At 40.6% G+C, this 19,689-nt stretch overlaps 1 protein-coding gene across 1 annotated transcript; it reads left to right on the forward strand.

The window, feature by feature from the left end:
* Positions 1-6,834: 6,834 nt before the first annotated feature.
* On the forward strand, positions 6,835-16,495 carry mmp19 (matrix metallopeptidase 19). The gene is made up of 9 exons (XM_033966982.2): positions 6,835-7,041; positions 9,525-9,601; positions 9,679-9,809; positions 10,246-10,458; positions 12,092-12,337; positions 12,689-12,805; positions 13,435-13,599; positions 13,883-14,010; positions 14,875-16,495. The coding sequence occupies exons 1-9, from the start codon at positions 6,946-6,948 to the stop codon at positions 15,103-15,105; spliced, it is 1,404 nt and encodes a 467-aa protein (XP_033822873.1). The 5' UTR covers positions 6,835-6,945; the 3' UTR covers positions 15,106-16,495.
* Positions 16,496-19,689: the final 3,194 nt, after the last annotated feature.

The raw sequence follows: 19,689 nt of genomic DNA on the forward strand, positions 1-19,689 counted from the left end.
GTTAATGCTTTGCCTGGAATATTCCGCAGTATGGCACTGAATGTATCATTCTTGCATTTACTCTTGGAAAAACATGGATATTTTCTGTGAGTGGGCCCGCCTCTAGTCTCCACAGATCTGACTTGTAGCATCACTTGCTGGTCTCTATGATGATAAGTTTAATGTCATGCTGTGGGACATTACATCGGGACAAGCAGGTCGCAAACCAGAACAGTTACACAGTGTTCCTTTATTTGATACTTTGCAGCTGATCATCAACATTCCCCCGGTGCTAACTGTAGGCACTGCTCTCTCTGAGGCTTTGGTAGACTTTAATCTAAGCTTTAGTTTAACACAATCTGACCAAAAAGAACTGACGTAGTTGGACCTACAACAGGTGAGCTGATTTGTGCTGTTAAACAAGTCTCTCTTAAATAAAATTACAGTCACAAAGTAGCTGGTATTAGCTAATAGTTTTTCAGTGAGTCGCTCTCACCTTTTTTTGTTGAAAATCAAACACCTAAACAGGACCATAAATGCTCATATTGATCACATAACATATCACATATTGATCAAAATCCATCCATTCTCTTTCTCTTATCCGGGGCCAGGTTGTGGGGGTAGCAGTCTAAGCAGGGACTCCCAGACTTTCCTCACCCCAGACACATCCTCCAGCTCCTCCGGTGGGATCCCAAGGCGTTCCCAGGCCAGTCCCGAGACATAATCCCTCCAGCGTGTCCTGGGTCTTCCTAAATAAATTTTGTATTTTTTCTTGAAAATCTTTGTTTTGGCAATGTTGGCTAATGTGTGCATTGAGTCTCCACGGCAACTGCTGAACATTCCTCCATAGACATATACGTAGAGCACACCCAACGTGATGTTTTGCTTCCTCAGTTCTTTGAAACAACAATCTTTAATTCTATGGGTCTTATCTGAGCAGTTCAATTCAATGCATTTTCAGATTCACACAGTCTATTACTGAAGCCACAGATACTCTGAGGCTGCTGCTGAGGTTGCCTGGGATACAGAATACACACTTCTTCAATCCTTCATAAAGATGTGAGTCTGGTCACCTGTGAATCTCCCAGATGGGCGTCACTGACTGATTGATTAGCCGATCAGGGACATGCACGGTCTGTCTGTATCAAAACAAATATGACTGCTTATGAGGAAAAAAGAAAGGGCAAAAGTATCACAGGTGACTGAAAAACATGGAGGATTTCTACAAAATGAGTGAGCAAAGCACGAGACTGTTAATCTGAGGTGAGGAAAAGTTTATTTTGTTCTAAATGACAGTGACCAATGAGCTCCTTTGTTTCACATGCAACGCTGAAATAAACAAATCTGATTGGACGATCATGGTCCTGGCTCGAGAGACGATGGAGCGAGTGGGGCCAGAATGTCCCTATGTATACAAAAGTATGAGTTAGTCTGAGTTACCATAGCAACAATTCAACTTAAGTTAGTTATTATTTTTGTGATTGATTTCAAACCAAGCTCGTTCCTCTCCTTCCTTCTCTCCATCTCTCATCTCTCTTCTCTCCCTCTGTTACTCTCTCTCTCTTTTGTCTGTCCCTCCCTTCTTCGCTCTCTTCTCTCCTCTCTCTCTTCTCTCTGTCTCTCTCTCTCCCTCTCTCATCTCTCTTCTCTTTTGTCTTTCTCCACCCTCTTTCTCTCTCTCTCATCTTTCTCTCGCTCTTCTCTCGCTCTTCTCTCATCTTTCTCTCTCTTCTCTCCCTCTCTCATCTCTCTTCTTTTCTCTTTCTTCTCTCTTCTCTCTCTCTATTTCTCCCTCTCTCATCTCTGTATGTCTCATATCTCTTCTCTTTGTCTTTCTCCATCCTCTGTCTCTCTATCTCCTTCCCTCTCTTCTCTCTCTCTTCTTTCTCTCTTCTCTCTCTCTTCCCCCTCTTATCTCTCTTCTTCTCGCTTTCTCCTCTCTTTTATCTCTCTCTCTTTATCTCTCCCTCTCCCATCTCTGTCTGTCAGAGGTGTTTGTCTGTCTCTTCTCTTTGTCTATTTCCTTCCCTATCAAGCTCTTTTCTCTGCCTCTCTCTTTTCTCTTCTCTTTCTCTTCTCTCCCTCTCCTCTACATCTCTCTCTTCCCTCTCGCTTCTTTCCCTTTCTCATCTCTCTGTCTCATCTGTCTTCTCTTTGTCTTTCTTCCCCTCTCATCTCTCTATCCTCCTCCCTCTCTCCTCTCTCTCTTCCCAATGTCTCTCTTCTCTCTCTCTATCTCCCTCCCTCTCTTCTCTATCTCTTCTCTGTCTCTCTTCTCTCTCTTCTCTCCCTTCTCTCCCTCTCCTTTCTCTCTCTTCTCTCTGTCTCTCTTCTCTCTCTCTATCTCCCTCCCTCGCTTCTCTATCTCTTCTCTCTGTCTCTCTTCTCTCCCTCTCCCTTCTCTCTCTTCTCTCTGTCTCTCTTCTCTCACTCTATCTCCCTCCCTCGCTTCTCTATCTCTTCTCTCTGTCTCTCTTCTCTCTCTTCTCTCCCTTCTCTCTGTCTCTCTTCTCTCTCTCTATCGCCCTCCCTCGCTTCTCTATCTCTTGTTTCCCTCTCCCTTCTCTCTTTTCTCTCCCTTCTCTCTCTTCTCTCCCTTCTCTCTCTTCTCTCCCTCTCTTCTCTCTCTCTGTCTCATATCAGTTTTGGTGTGTAAATCCGTAGGAAGCAGCTGAAGATGAGTGGCTGCCTGGTGTCAGCAGATAGTCGGATTTGTCACTGTGGTGGTAAGAACTAAACCAGCCAAGTTTATGGTTATTTATAGAAACATTAACCAAAAAGGAATGAGAACAGTGACCAGTAGTTCCTTCTTATATTTTTAAAGTTTTGGGGTTTTATAAACGTTAGCATCATCTTAAAACACTAATGTCCAAGACTATTCAAGTTCCTCATGTCAGGCTATTTTGACCTATCTGACCACGAGGACTGTTTCCATAGTGACTAACAAATTAAAACAAAATATCCTATCTTTTGAATAATAAATAAAGTTGAAACCCGTGATGGTAAATGGTTTCATGGTGGGTTAAGTGTGTTGCCCAAGAACACAGCAGTATTCAGTCATCGCACCACCAAGCTTCGGATAAGGGGACAAACGCTCTACCAACTGAGCCACTGTCGCTACTGATGAACAGGTTATAAGCATTTCGTAACATTGATATGTCTGAAACAAAATTACTACTACTATTACTACTACTACTACTACTACTACTACTACTACTACTACTACTGCTACTACTACTGCTACTACTACTGCTACTACTACTAGAACACTAACTACTACTGTTATCACTGGTACTTTTACTGGTATGCTACTCACTGGTACTACTGGACTACTCCTGATACTACTATTGCTATTGCTATGCTAATTAGTGATGCTAATAATAATGTTACGATGGTCTACTATACCTTCTCACCACTGTTACTACTACTTCTCAGGGGTGTAGTACCCTGTTCTGGGCGCTGGGTGTATATGATCTTGATGGGCCCGCACTACATGCTGTCTGATGAAAAATGCCCATTCCACACTTTGTCAAGACTACTACTGCTATTACTGCTTTTTTTCTATTCCAGATGCTGTAACGAGCACTAGGACTGTTACTATTACTTCTACTGCTACTAATACTATTTAAACCTACTGCAGCAACCACCATTTTAACTACTAAGAGAATCACTTTTATAGAGTAGGTTCAAATACAGTAGTTTATAGTAGTTCTTGCTCTGCTATTGGAAAATACAAGGAATCTTTACACAAACCCTGAGTTTAAGAGTGTCCTTAAAAACATCTGTTACCCATAATGCTTTGTTCATTGGCCCATCTTGACAGCAGATGTTAGCTCTCCATTAGGGTTCATCCAGCCATATCTGAGCGGGCGAAAGTTACAAGATAAGTAGGTCGGCTCCCTGTCTACTTGTCTCTAGTGTAGCATTTATTCAATTACACCTGTTTTTACTGCTAACAAAACGCATTGAAAACACTTCACCACAGATCTGACCTGTAAACTCGGCCTGATGGTGTCACTCGTCTGTTTCTATGGAGATGGATGGAGATGGATAAGTTGCATTTTAGGTAAAGCAGTAACATCTCCAAAAGGTCGAGCTCCCAACAGGAAAGTTACATAGTGTAGTTATGATAAGAATTCGAACCACAAACCTTCGAATCAGTGGACAAACGCTCTACTGTCACCTAAGTTATCTGAATAGTACATTTAAAACAATTATTTACAATGAAAACCACAACTATTACATATTTTTCTGCTTAAATCTTAACCAACTCAACTAATCCTACTCATCTTCACTCGCCTTATCTCAACATTTAACTATTTTCACTGCCAAATGCCAATCTTCACTTCCAACGCATTTTTATTTGTTTGTTGGAAGGGCATCTGATGCATTTTATAGACTCATCGTACAGACGTGAGTGTGTTTGAGTCCACTGCAGTTGCGTCGGAGCGTGGGTGAACAGGGGAATCTGGAGGTCTGGTGTGAGCTGTGGATCTGAGCCTGAGTTATTTCTGTCCAATCGACACAAACACAGAGTCTGGCTCTATAGACGCTGTTTTATCTCTGTCACAACTATGTGTCAATGTACAGCCTCCCTCAAAACTCATGGTGGGAAGGAACTATATATGTACTCCAAAAACCTAGCAGTAGCAGTGGTAGCAATAGTGGTGGTAGTAGTAGCTTGTGGTGTATAAGTCGCACTGGAGTATAAGTCGCACCAGCCAAAAAAATGCATAATAATGAAGAAAAAAACATATATTTGACATGTAAATCGCATCTGAGTATAAGTCACAACCCCGGCCAAACTATAAAAATGCCCATGTACCGCTATGGAACTTTGGACAATGTACAAATGGAAGATAACAGCTGCGTTCTGGCCATTTTAAGGCCACATTTCTTATCTACAGTCCCTTTCATCTCAGGAATGTGTAACCATCACTCTGGGGGTGGTTACACATTCCTGAGATGAGGGATATAAAACATTGTTTCAATCTCACCTTGTTTAGACTCTACTTCAGACACTGCTTAGAACACTACTAGACTCCTTTTTAGACTCTTCTTTGAATGTTGCTGGATGCTGCCTTTAAACCGACTGTATTGCTGTAACTGTCAGTAAAGATCTAGAGAACGATCCCTGTGCCTCTGCGCCTGCTCTTCATGCAACAGAACAGAAACCGACAGAACCTACCTAGACACTGAGGGATTACACAGATACAAAGCTACATGGGGATAGAAAAGAAAGTACTACCATTTAATGTGGAAAATCACATTGTATTGTCCAAATATTACCATTTATTATCATACTCGGTATTGATTGTCGAGTATGGAACCCCTTTGTATTGAACTCGAGTTTGAAATTTTAGTATTGTGACAACACTAAAATATATACTTATTACTGTCTCAGTGCAATCACAACACTAGTATGAAGTAAAAGCAGTAGAATAAGCACTGAATGCAATAATAGTACTTACCACTACTGCTTCTATAGGCCTGCTGCTACTAGTACTACTACGACTACTACTACTACTATCACTACTTTATTTACAACAGCTGAATTTTATCATCACTATCATCATAAATGTTTCTCCTGTCTGAAAAGGTGTATGGTGTTACTATGACTGCTACTACTACTACTACTGCTATAACTTAACTATTAAATCTATTGATACTTTGCAGCTGATGTCATCAACATCCCCTGGGGGTGTGATGCTAACTGTAGGCACAGCTCTGTCTAAGGCTTTGTAAGACTTTAATCTGAGTTTTTAACACAATCTAAGCAGAAAGAGCTGACTTCACTGGTCAGGCGAGATCATTTGTGCGCTCAAAAAAGCCCCTCTCGAATAATATCACGGTTACAAGTTAGCTAGCATTAGCCTACACCTACACAGGCCCATGAACGCTCGTATTGATCACAGGCTCCTGAAAATGTGCTGCTTGAATCCATTTTGTATATTTTCTGGGGTATTCAGATGATCTTAAAACTTTTTTGGCAGTGTTTACTAATGTGTGCATTGTTTCACCATGGTAACTGGTAAACATTCTGCCATAGACATACATGTAGAATATCCCCAGCCTGATGTCACGGCAAAGTATCATTAACTTAAAGGGCCCGTATTATATTATTTTCTGATCTGTTATAATGTTGTTTCCTCATCACAAACAGACCTGGAGTTGTGTTTTGTTTCATTTACACATGTTTAACGCACAAACCCTGTATATTTAGGCTGAGTTCTTCTCTCAAAACACTCTGTTCCACCTTGTGATGTCATCATGTGGTAATACAGGAAGTGCTCCACTGTGTTTTTAAACTCCACACACCTTCACTAAAATAATTTGGATCATTTCAGCTCTGGAACTGCCAATCTCTACTGAACTAAAGATAAAAGTAGCTGTTAACTTGAAAACTACCACTTCATGACATCACAAGGTGGAACAGAGCATTTTGAGGTTTGGAGATGTAGACAGACTAATAATAAAGTGTTACTCAAACATGTGTGAATGAAACAAAACACAACTCCAGGTGTGTTTTTGAGGAGGTAACACCATTATAACATGGTTTAAATCTCACAGAGTTAATTTTGCGTGATATGGGACCTTTAATACCAGAAGGCTGCTATGACTGCTGCCTAAATTTTACAAGTTCACAAGTAAACTACCACTGTAAAACTACTGTGACTACTACTAAGTACTACTATTTGAAAATACCCGTTATTTCTCAGGTTGACTTCACTCTGGTCTGAACAGCTGTATGATGTGTGGCCTGCGCTGTTTTGTGTTGTAAGCTCATTCTTCACACATGGGTCATCTCTGAGTCACAACTATGAGGTTTAAACTGGCCCCAATCTGTGTGAACAAACAGTCTAAGAGAGGGAGGGAACGAAAGAGGGGACCGGGAAGACAGAGAAACAGAGGAGAGCAAGAGAGAGTGAAGGAGAGACAGAGGAGACGAGCAGGTTGAAGGAAATCATGGACTCGTCTGGATTTTTGGGGCTGTTTTTGCTGCTTGGAGTCTCCGGGACGTTCTCAGCTGTCGTTCCATGGTTGGAGTTGGATGAAGCAAAGGTACTTGTGCGGTTTTATTATTTATATGCTAATGATGCACTGTGTAACTTCTCTGGTGCAAGGTCCATCACCTGCTTGCACGGGACCAGGTCAAATAGCAGGTCAGATCTGCGGACAAAAAAAAAAAAATCACAAAAACATATGTAGTTTAGTGAATGCAAGACAAATTCCGATGAAAAACAGGAACATTCCCTGGAATAACATCTAAGTGGAGAAAGTTGGCGTGCTCCCATTATAAAAACACAGTGCGCTTTTGAACTAGGCTTGCACAACAGAATGAAAAAGTACTTCAGTTGTTAATACTGCTAATATTAAAAAGCACTGCAGGTTTCACTTCTTCAACTTCTACAAAAAAATAAGTTAAAATAAAAAATCTAATTCAGAAATGTGGAATAATTGTAACCTGGATAGCAAAAAAAACAAAACAAAACCCCAAAACAAAACAAAAACAAAAAAACTGAGGCTTTTTACAATACTTTACTAGAACATAGGAAGGACAACCTGGTCAGACTCAACAACGTCGTGGCTGCAGACCTCCACCCAGAGGACCCAACCCCACAGACCTCCACCAGGACGCACCTCCACCCACACATCCCTCATCATTTTTATTAGTTTACTCTTTATAAGCAAGTTTTTGTTATACTTTTAGTTCATTATTAAATATTATTAAGAGCCTATATTACAAAAAATAAACTTGTGTGAGGTTTAAGCCATGTTATAATGTTGTTACTTCACTTCATCAAAAACAAGCCTGGAGTTGTGCTTTGTGTCATTCACACATGTTTGAGTGACACTGTATTATTAGTCTGTCCACATCTCCAAACCTCAAAATGCTCTGTTCTACCTTGTGATGTCATGAAGAGGTAGATTTCAAGTTAGCAGCTCCTTTTAGCCTGCCTTTTGTTCAGTAAAGATTGGTAATTCCAGGGCTGAAATCATCCAAATGATTCTGGAGAAGGAATGGAGTTTAAAAACACACTTCCTGTATTACCACATGACATCACAAGGTGGAGCAGAGTTTTTTCGGTTTCAGAGAAGAACTAAGTATACAGGGTTTGTGTGTTAAATATGTGTGAATGAAACAAAACACAACTCCAGGTCTGTTTGTGAGGAGGAAACAACCTTATAACATTATAGATCAGTAAAATAGCGTAATATGGAGCCTTTAAAAAAAGCTCACTGAAATGTTTGTATTTATTAGCACTTCAGAGATTGTACATTTAATCCCCAGTGCATTTTAAAAGGGTCCAAATCTGATTATGTTTGTGTTGTCTCTGCTCCAGTCTAATCGCATAGTGAAATTAGCAGTTTCAAACTCATTTAACTGTCAAAATGGAGCCTACAATGGAATAAATACAAAAAACAGAGGCATTTTGTCCGTGTTGTGTTGCCGTAGGCTCTGTGTCTGGTTCATGGATCTACTAAAATAACTGGTTAAGGTGTTAAGTTAAGATTTGGCAGTAGACACAAGTGTGTAATGGTGAAGGTTAAGGAAAGGGTTCGGCCTTGTCTTGAATATAAAACATTGTTACTTTTCATAACGTAACATTGAAAACAGAAGTCCAGAATCAGTGAACTCTTGCGATATTTTGGCATGGCCGCTGTTTGTGTACCTTTAGAGACGTCTGGATGGAGGTGAGTCTCATGAGGGTTGTCTGGGCGGAGGTCTGCAGTAAATCTCTCTTGTTCAGGCAACAATCTTTCATCCGTTCCTCATCAATGTGTTTTAGAATTTTTAAAATTTTTATTTTTATTTTTGAACTCTACTTTTCTTCACAGAGACATTTTACTGGCTATTTTGTACAGAGAGATACAGCAGAGAAAGAGTATTATGCTGTGGTGGATGAAATACTTGTAGTAGTTACTTACAGAGATAAAAAGTTACTCCAGTACAAGTAAAAGTATAACATGAAAAAATCTACTTACGTAAAAGTATTTAAGTACCTGTTTAAAAGTGTGCTTAAAGAGTAAAAAGTAAAAGTATTTCTGTTAAAGTGTTAAATATAATGATATTGATTAAAAAATGATACATATTTTGGTCAACGACAGCACAATTTTTCTTATGAATTTTGTGTATTTATTTTTATTTGCTCAAAAACGACGCTTGAACGTGAAAATTTTATTCAGGATGTTACCACGAACATGGTAAAAATACTCCCTCATATCATAAGAAAAGTACTTTTTACTTTTCAGTCCAGTTCAAAAATAGTAGAGTAGAAAGTACAGATACTGCCCTCAAATGTAGTGAAGTAAAAGTAAAAAGTACACACTTCAAAATCTACTTAAGTAAAGTATAGATACCTAAAAATTTACTACTTGTACTTCCTTACCTTCCACCACTGGCATTATCTCACCAAAAAAAGTCCTACTTAGAAAAACATGAAAAGTTTATATTTCAAGCCTAATCTTTCCCTTCTGTGGAACCACTTCATTCACTCTCGTGTTCAACGTTTATTACTTCTAAAGTGAGTTTTCTGCTCCAGGCGTATTTGAATAAATTTGGCTACATGGAAGACTCAGCCGACCCCAACAACCTGGAGGACATCATAGAAGCTCTCAAGTAAAACCACATGTGTTATCATTAGTGTCACTGGATACAGTTTAGGTGTACTGGTCTAAATATTGTGTTGTGTTCAGGGTGTTTCAGAGAGCGAACGACCTGCCCCCTACTGGAGAAGTGGATGAACAGACTCTGGAGGTGATGAGAAGCCCGCGCTGTGGCATTGAAGACCCATTCAACCAGAAACAGCACAAGTACAGGGTCATGGGTGAGACACACACTCTGTACTTGTGTTAAATGTGTCTGTGAATGTGGTTTTTTTGGACACACACAAAACACACTTCTTCACCCAACACGAAGAGGTGGTAAAGTACGTTTATTTGTAGAGCGCAATTTGAGGTGCAAGAAAGTATCATTAAAACAAAGAAATAAAAAATACTTCTCAGCAGCAAAGTACAGCAATGCTTCTTCTATAGCCACAGCTGCCATGGAGCAAACTGACCGAAACAAGACTGCTAATCTGTGCCAGTGGCCTCTCCAACCATCACCATCGTTCAGAATCACATATTAGATATTTATTTCCCTCACACAAAAGACACGCTGCCTCTATAACAACATTTTATAATCAATACTCAATCTTTTCTCTTCTTCCCCCTCTCCTCCTTTCTTCTAATTTCTCCTTCTCTCTCTCCCTCCCCCTTCAGGCCGTTGGAGGAAGCGTTCCCTGACGTACCGGATCATGTCCTGGACTCCGGACATGCCGAAGTCAGCGGTTCGCTCGGCTGTCCGCGCGGCATTCCAATACTGGAGCGATGTGGCTGCGCTGAACTTCCGGGAGGTGGATTTTGGACCCGCAGACATCCGGCTCTCCTTCCACAAGAACGACGCTCTCTGCCCCGTGCCCTTCGACGGACCAGGTCTGTGTCTTTACAATGAAATATGAACTTGAATCAATAATAAATATGTATAAAAAGTTCCTCTTGGTCCAATGACGGTGGAGCTGATGTCAGGAGCACTTAAGATGACTCCTGTCCAAGTGGAGGAGCAGCAGGTCTACGCCAAGCTCCTCTGTCTATCAGGGGACATTTCCCACAAAGAAGACCTCGAGTTACTTTACTTTCATTGGTCAGAAATGTATCAATATTGCTCATTAAAAACTATTCCACCTTTGCGTCTCCATGGAGATGTTCTTGCTTTGCCTACATTGTGGCATTAAACGCTTAAGAATATTCCTAAGTATGGTTTTAACTTTCTATTTTCATTTAGACTTAAAAACTCAAGAAAAAAGTACAAAATGGATTTAAATAACACATTTTCAGGAACCTGTGATTAGTATGAGCGTTCATGGGCCTGTTTAGGAGTTAGCTTGTTAGCTAGCTTGGGACTGTAATGTTATTTGAGATGGACTCGCCTGTTGTAGTTCCAACAAGTCCAAGTTCCAAGTCAGCTCTTTCTGGTCAGATTGTGTTCAAATAAAGCTCAAATGAAAGTCTAATAAAGCCTCAGACAGTGCAGTGCCTTTAGTTAGCATCGCACCCCCAGGGAATGTTGACGACACCAGCTGCAAAGTATCAGTAATTCCATAAGGTTAGAGTTCATTTATAACCTCTTCCTCTCGGGTGAATGTTTGTTTGTCAATATAAATTAATCTTAAATTATCTTAAATCTAATCTGATCTAATCCCCCCTCTCTTTCGCTCTCTCTCTCCCCCTTTCTCTCTCGCTCACTCCTGCCGCTCTCTTGCTCACTCTCCCACCTTCTCTCTTCCTCTCCGTCCCTTTCTCTCCAATCTTCTCTCATTCCTTCTTCCCCCCCCTCTCTCTCCTTCTCTCCTCCTCTCTCTCTGTCTCCCGGCCTCTCTTTCTCCCTCGCTCTCTGTTTCACCCCCCCCTCTCTCTCTGTCTCTGTCCTTTCCCCCTCCTCTTTCTCCCTCCCTCCCTAAATGTCCTCTCCCTCCCTCTCTCTCCCTCCATCTTCCCCTCCTCCCTCTCTCTCTCTCCCTCCTCCCTCTCCCTCCCCCTCTCTCCTCTTTCTTCCTCTCTCTCCCTCTCCCTCCCCTCTCTCCTCCTCTTTCTCCCTCTCTCTCCCTGTCCCTCCCCCTCTCTTCTCCTCTTTCTCCCTCTCTCTCTCCCTCACCCTCCTCCTCTCTCCTCCTCTTTCTCCCTCTCCCTCTCTCCTCCTCTTTCTCCCTCTCTTTCTCCCTCTCCCTCCCCCTCTCTCCTCCTCTTTCTCCCTCTCTTTCTCCCTCTCCCTCCCCCTCTCTCCTCCTCTTTCTCCCTCTCTCCCTCCCTCTCCCTCTCCCTCCCTCCCCCTCTCTTCTCCTCTTTCTCTCTCCCCCTCTCTCCTCCTCTTTCTTCCTCTCTCTCTCCCTCCCCCTCTCTCCTCCTCTTTCTCCCTCTCTCTCCCTCCCCCTCTCTTCTCCTCTTTCTCCCTCTCCTTCCCCCTCTCTTCTCCTCTTTCTCCCTCTCTCTCTCCCTCTCCCTCCCCCTCTCTTCTCCTCTTTCTCCCTCTCTCTCTCCCTCCCCCTCTCTCCTCCTCTTTCTCCCGTAGGTCGTGTCCTGGCTCACGCAGAGGCCCCAGAGTCTGGTGTGGTACATTTTGATGAAGACGAGCTCTGGACGGAGGGCATGTACTCGGGCACAAACCTCCGGATCGTGGCGGCTCATGAGGTGGGGCACGCGCTGGGACTGGCTCACTCTCAGTACAGGGGTGCGCTCATGGCCCCCGTGTACGCCGGATACAGGTCCAACTTTAAACTGCACCATGACGACATCAGAGGCATCCAGGCTCTGTACGGTACGACTCTTTATTAATAAACAAATGTTATTAACGTATCCAGGCCCGTAGACAGAAATTTCAGGGCCTGGGACAAGAAGCCTCACATGGGCCCCCCTCTAATATAAATGAATAAGGTAAAGTCTAGTCCTGGGCCCCTAAAACCCTGGTACCAACTTGGCCTGGGAGCTGAAAATGACCACTTCTGTAAATTGGATCTGTTTTATATTTGTCAAAAGTTTCATTAGTATCTTGCTCTGATGTTTGTATCTTTTTTCCAAGTTACAAGTTCCTCCCAAGTGACTTAGATCAAATGTACAACAGACAGTTCTCAGGTAAATAAAACTGACAACCCCACCCATAATGTTCCAGGTAAGAGGATCCCCAGCGCCTTGTCCAGCCCCTCTCCTCCGGTGCACCTTCCGCCCACCGCGAGCCCCAGCCGCATCCCCAACCCCTGCACGGCCAGACTGGACGCCATCATGCTCGGTAACCCACGGCAACAACACTACAACATGAGAGTGAAGACTTAATTAGTTTGTTAGTTCCAGTGTTTTATCTGTAGCTGTAACTTTTCGAGAGTCTACGCCACCTGCTAATCTACATGGGTCAAATATTTCTTTACCTGGAATGTTCCACAGTATGGCATTAAAGGGCCCGTATTACGCTATTTTCTGAGCTATGTTGTAATGTTTTCTCATCACAAATAGATCTGCAGTTGTGTTTTGTTTCATTTGCACATGTTTAACACATAAACTCTGCATATTTAGGCTGAGTTTTCAGACAGAAAACACTGTTCCACCTTGTGATGTCATGTGGTAAAACAGGAAGTGAAACGCTATATAATTTCACTAGAATCATCTAGTTGATTTGGTTGATTTCAGCCCTGGAATTGCCCATTTCTGCTGAACTAAAGGTAAAAAGTAGCTGTTAACTTGAAAACTACCACTTCATGACATCACAAGGTGGAACAGAGCATTTTGAGCTTTGAAGATGTAGAGAAAAAATAAAGTGTTACTCAAACATGTGTGAATGAAACAAAACACAACTCCAGGTCCGTTTTTGAGGAGTCCATTTTGCGTAACATAGAATCTTTAAACGTTTCTGCTTTGCGTCAGGTCCGTGGAGGAAGACCTTCGCCTTCAGTGGAGATTACGTTTGGACCATCTCCGATTTCGGACACAACATTCCCATTCGGATCGACCGTCTGTGGAAGGAGCTCCCTGGAAACCTGAACGCTGCCGTGCACTCACAACGAACAAACAAGACTTACTTCTTTAAAGGTGAAGTTATTTACAGTCGCATCTCAGTCATGTTTTAGATTGTATTTGATTGGGATGACTGTTGTTGTGTCCTTGGGCAAGACACTTCTCCACTTCCCTGTGTGGGACATGGTGCGTGTGAGTGTTTGGTTGGTTGTCAGTGGGGCTTTTGGTGCAAACTGGAAAAGCATTTTATAATTAGAGACAGTAGCTCAGTTGGTAAAGCGTTCATCCACTGATCCAAAAGGTTGTCAGTTTGAATCCCGCTCTCAATATAAACATCACTGATTCTCTTGGATCTCAGGTAATACTGTTTGGAGGTACACAAACTTCCTGTTGGATTATGGATACCCCAAAGCAGTGAAGAAGATCCCTGCCAACATCGACGCGGCGCTCTATCTCGAGAAGAACAAGAAGCTCGTATTCATCAAGGTAAGAAATGTGTCTATGGAAATTGTGGTAAATTTATGTACCACAAAAATAACTACTAAAACTACTACTACCTGTATTAGGTTACTAAATATATTACTACTACAATAACTCCAACTTTACAAGCACTTAATCATACAACGCCCAGTTTATCCAACATACAAGGCCTACTACTATTACTACCATTACTACTACTAGCCTTCTACTACTGTGGCTACAACTGCTACAACAACAACTACTACTACTACTGCTGCTACAGTTGCTTCTTATTACAACTTCTGTCTACAACTGTTAATACTACTACTACTACAAGGTCTACTACTACACAGTCACTCAAATCGTGTTTTTCCCCAATGCTCTACTACTACCAATGCAGTTTCTTATGTTACTATGGCTACAACAACAACAACAACAACTACTACTACTACTACTACTACTACTACTACTACTGCAGTACTACCAATGCAGTTTATTTTATTACTACTATATATTATTATTTTATTACTTACTACAATTATACCTACTATTAACTACTACTACTGCTTCTAAAACTACTACTACCTGTATTAGTTCTACTACCTGTATTAGTTCTACAATAAATTACTACTACAATAACTTTTGCTACTGCTATTACTACTACTACTACTACTACTACTACTAGGCTTACTACTTACTACTTACTTAATACTTCTGCTATTACTAGCCCTACTACTACAAAGTCACTCAAAAAAAATAAAAATAAAAAATAAATAAAAAATACTACAATTATACCTTTTGCTACTAAACTACTACTACTACTACTACTACAACAACTACTACTACTACTATTACTACTACTACAAAGTCACTCAAATATATTTTCCGCAGGGCTCTAATCACTGGCAGTGGGACGAGCTGAAGTACAATGACATGTCCCTTTACCCCAAACTGCTCTCTATGCTGGTCTCTGGAGTCCCGTCCAGTCCTGACGCAGCCTTCACGTGGACCAACGGCAAAATCTTCTTCTTCAAGGGCGACTCCTACTGGCGAGTCAACGACATGCTGCGCGTGGACCGAGGATATCCACTGAGTAAAAGAGAGCGGTGGATGCGATGCTAGACTTTCACCACAAGAGGGAGCCATAGACTGTGCGTAGAGTGGCAATGATGAGCACAGCCTGAAAACAGCAGTGACCAGAGGGACCTGTCTGGACATGTATTTGGTGGAAAGACACAACTGAGCTAATGTTTTGTTTTTTAAATGAAAGTATAACTTAGCGGCCAATTTAGATGTTTGGTCCTGAGTCAAACCTGCTTCAGTGTTTGAAGAAAAATCCCATAATGATGCAAATGTAGCTGCTGGATTATGGAAAAATAGTAGCTAAAACATAATTAAAATGACAATTGTTTGCTTAGAGAAAAGGTGGGACATCAAACTAAATGAATGTAAATGAAAAATCCTTCTTAGACGTTATAATCATTCTACATATTTTATATACATTTTATATGAAAATGAGTTGTGTACCTTCAGTTTCAGACCAAAGTTTAGTTTGTTTTCATACCTGACAGTTTCATCTGCTCACCAGCACTATTCCTGAAAGTGGTCACGTTAATGTGATGCATATGCTCAGCTGATTTATACAGGTTTTGAGGCTTCCTATGGTTGAGGCAGGACGACAGCGCCATCTGCAGTCTGACAGTATCCCGGGCATGTGACAGTAGAAAGGTTCCTTCATCCTGGTTTATAGTCCACTCCACTGGTATGAAAACAAACGAAAACAAACTTAAGCTAACTTGCACAGGTTTTGGGGCTGTCTTCCTTCTTTACAATGGCATTTAAAACTAACAGTGAATGAAATAAACCACAGATGTCGTCAGGAAGTGCACATTATAATATTGTTTCATACATATTTGCATACTTGATAATAGATGTACCTAATTAAGTGGCCAGAGGATATGGCATAGACTACAGTCAGAAGTTGGTAGTACTCACGATACATTTACTTCTACTTGTACTTCTCAGAGTAGTTTTCAGTCACCATACTTTTACAGTGGAACAGTACTGTTACTCAAGTAAAAGTTGTTGTTCCTCTTCCCTCTGTGACTAAGTCTACAAGCGACAAAAGTTTTATGTCGACAATATGAAATGATTTGAACGTTTGTGTTTCTTGCAGCGTTCCTTCAGATTACATTATATTTTTCTCATTTATGTGGTGATCCATCTCAGAATACCTCATTTTTTGTTCAATATTCAAGATTTTGTCCTTTAAAATCCAATAACTTCAAATTACTAAAGTTTCCCACTCACAAATGTTGATCTAAATGTTGTTGTTTTTTTTTTTATTTGTGACATGATTCAACATGGCTTCCTCCTCCTGAGTGAAATGTGCCTTTAATTATCTGAGCTAATTCCTTTGGTCAAATGTAATGTGTGTCTTAAAGGGGAGGTTGTATAGATGTTGACAAAATAATGTTCCACCCAAATAATAAAGATTGATTCACTTTTCCAGACCTCACCAGGGTAAAGCGTTCACTAACAAGGCTGTGTTCACAATTGGACTAAAGCTGAACTAAACCAGGACTAAGCCAGGTCTAAACTAGGTCTAAACTAGGCCTAAACTATGTCTAAACCAGGTCTAAACCAGGCCTAAACTAGGTCTAAACCAGGTTCAAACTAGGTCTAAACCAGGTTCAAACTAGGACTAAACCAGGTTCAAACTAGGTCTAAACCAGGTTCAAACTAGGTCTAAACCAGGTTCAAACTAGGTCTAAACCAGGGCTAGACCACGTTTAGACCAAGACTAACCAACAGTGCCATTTGTGACAATACAGAACCAGGAAAAAACCAGGACTAAACCCGGACTAAATCGGGACTAAACCAGGACTACACCAGGACTAAATTAGCAGTAAACCAGGACTACACCACATGACTTAACAAGGACTAAACCAGGACTAAACCAGCACTAACCTAGAACTTAACCAGGACTAAACCAGGACTAAATTGAGACTAAAGTATCTTTCAAACAGGAAGAAATCAGGTCTAAACTTCAGGACTTTACCAGAACTAAATCTGGACTAAACGAGCTTTCAAACAGAAAAAAATCAGGACTAGAACTAGATTGCTTGTGCCTATAGTAACTCACTTTGAGGTTAGCTTATCTCGCGTTAAAATCAGTTTGCAGAAATGGAGCAGAAATTTAAACTGCTCCAATATTGTGTAAATCAAATTAACCACAGAATTAAATTTCATCTCATAAACGACAGTGAGGCTAATTCAAAAAGACATCACAATCCATCACACCGTCTTAGAGCTGCATGTTCTGTGGTTATGATGAAGTAAGCTAGTTAACATTTGAGGCTAAATTGTTAGAAAGTATGTAGTATTATGACATAAGCCAGGCTCTGTTTGTTGACACTAATATTACCATAGAAACGAGGAGGAAACCCCAGCCTTGGCTTCAGCGCCGCGGGGCAAATGTGGTGAGTGACGCTGCGTAGAAACGGTTTGCAGCTGGTGTCAGGTAAAGATGCCGTTTAATCTTTCATCAGAACAGAATAGGAACGGTTGGATCTATCATGCGGGTGTGATGCTAACTGGAGGCACTGCTCTGTCTGAAGCTCTAATACTCAACCAATCTGATCAAGTTATTGAGAATGTTTCATTTTCTAACAAAATTCAACTCAAATCTTTAACAAAATCACTACATTTGAAGCTTAGATCTCAAATACTTTCACTTTTTTATCTTTTATTTAAGTAACAGAATTGAGTACTTCCACCACTGGGCCTCAAGTTAAATAAGCTTCTTCATTGTGAGATAGGGCCAAATGTGACTCCAGTTTTATTGTACAATACGACTTTTGGGATAAATCAATGGACCTGTTAACTAGAATATTCTCATTCAAATCCTGGTCTGCAAAAATACTCCACAAGGGGTCAGTGCAGAATCAAAAATACTATTGCGAGATAGGGTCAAACTGTTCTTACGTTTTACTTAGTGTTTTAGTTTATGTTCACTTTAGCAAACCAAGAGCCAAGTTGAATTTATGTATCAAACACTTTATTTTTAGAAATTTCTATCCACAATATGTACAAAGTTGGGCAACAAGTGCACTGCTCCTGTGAATTAAAAATATCAGAAAATTAAACAATAAATCTACAAAAAACAGACAAAAACATGCTCCATCACTACCTTGTATTTGCTCGTTACATAAATTAACTTAAAATATATTTAAACGCACACGCTACTGCAACTGATACTAGCTAACTCTTCATTTTTGTTACTATTTTTGCATTTTTAAGAACAAATCTATGCCTAAACGTAACTTCCATGCAAAATCCACACATATTTGAACGACCGCACACAGTTAAACCAATAAGACTTAAAATAGCACTGAATGAAGATCAAGACAAACTCAACATCACAAACAAAACAACTAAATTAAAAGGTGCAACATGTAACTTTTCTATTGGAGGAGTCCGCAATCAACTCGTCTCCATGGAGATATTGTTGCTTTGTCTGAAATGTTCGACAGTATGGTAGTAAAACAATATCCGTGGTGACAAGCTGTAATGCCTCCCAGCAGGCCATGTTACAGGTTAGATCTGCGAAGTGTATGATTACGGTTCGATATTGTGGAACATACTAGAGGCAAGCTGTATCCATGGAGACAAGTAGGTGGCAGATTAGAAAAGTTACAATGTGCAACTTTCAGGCTCAAATGTATCAACTGAATACATATTAACAGGAAATGGAGGACGTTGCTATTTTAACGTTGTGGGTGAACCATGAGACAACTCCAGAGGCTACACCGGGATGAGGGACATTTTAAAGATGCCCTATGGAACTTTTCTGGTGTTTTCTAGTGCACCTTTAAAGCAGAAAAGTCAACTGCTTTTTTGCTGAGAGAGAGTTTCACCATCACAGTAATGCTAACAACAATTAGCATGCGAACTGCGTGCTACGGCTTTACAGGGTTGCTAAGTGATGATGTCACTTCCGAGTTCAACCGGCAACTTCATCGCTGATTTCTGTCTTTGTTTTTAACACTATGCCACAGCGCTGCTCAGTTATTCATCAAACAAGAGACAATAACCTTTCAAAAACCTCTGTTTAACCACAAACTTTGTCGGATGTAAATAATCTAGCATTATATTGGATTACCAGAGTGTAGCGATCTCTCACTAACTGCCGGTCACTGCTAATGCTACCTTAGCCTAGCTTCTTATCTCAACCTTGCACACTTTCTGTCACACTTAAACTTTGTTAGCGTTAAACATATTAGAACAGCCCAATTTTGAAATGTTTGTTGAAATGTTTTGTCTTTGTTGAAAACTCATTTGTTTTTGCAATAGTTTTTAACACGAGCTCAGCGAGATTCTTGTGTTGCATTTGTATTTGTATTGTTTTATCGTGTTTTTTCATGTTTTGTTTTATAAGATGTCACTTTACACCGTCTTTGTGCAGCACTTTGAGAAGCTGTGTTCATTTTTAAATGTGCTTTATAAATAAATTTGACGTGACTTGACTTAAACGGCAACTACAATCCCTTTTTAACAGATGTGCCGTTACTAAAAAAATATATATATATATATTGTTTTCAATTCTTGGACCCGGAAGTGACACACTAACACTTGAATTTGAGTCCCGGGTTTGAGCAAACAAAAATATACAAATAAAATTACCAGAAACCTTAAAAAACTGAT

The sequence above is a fragment of the Periophthalmus magnuspinnatus genome, chromosome 5, assembly GCF_009829125.3.
Source record: "Periophthalmus magnuspinnatus isolate fPerMag1 chromosome 5, fPerMag1.2.pri, whole genome shotgun sequence".
NCBI classification, from domain to species: domain Eukaryota; kingdom Metazoa; phylum Chordata; class Actinopteri; order Gobiiformes; family Gobiidae; genus Periophthalmus; species Periophthalmus magnuspinnatus.

What these genes read in the sequence shown, in the direction of transcription:
- mmp19 (XM_033966982.2), top strand. Translation starts at nt 6,946, where the DNA reads ATGGACTCGTCTGGATTTTTGGGGCTGTTTTTGCTGCTTGGAGTCTCC. An exon ending in TGGAGTTGGATGAAGCAAAG is followed by an intron (nt 7,042 to 9,524) that starts GTACTTGTGCGG and finishes TTTCTGCTCCAG; the next exon opens with GCGTATTTGAATAAATTTGG. An exon ending in GACATCATAGAAGCTCTCAA is followed by an intron (nt 9,602 to 9,678) that starts GTAAAACCACAT and finishes TGTTGTGTTCAG; the next exon opens with GGTGTTTCAGAGAGCGAACG.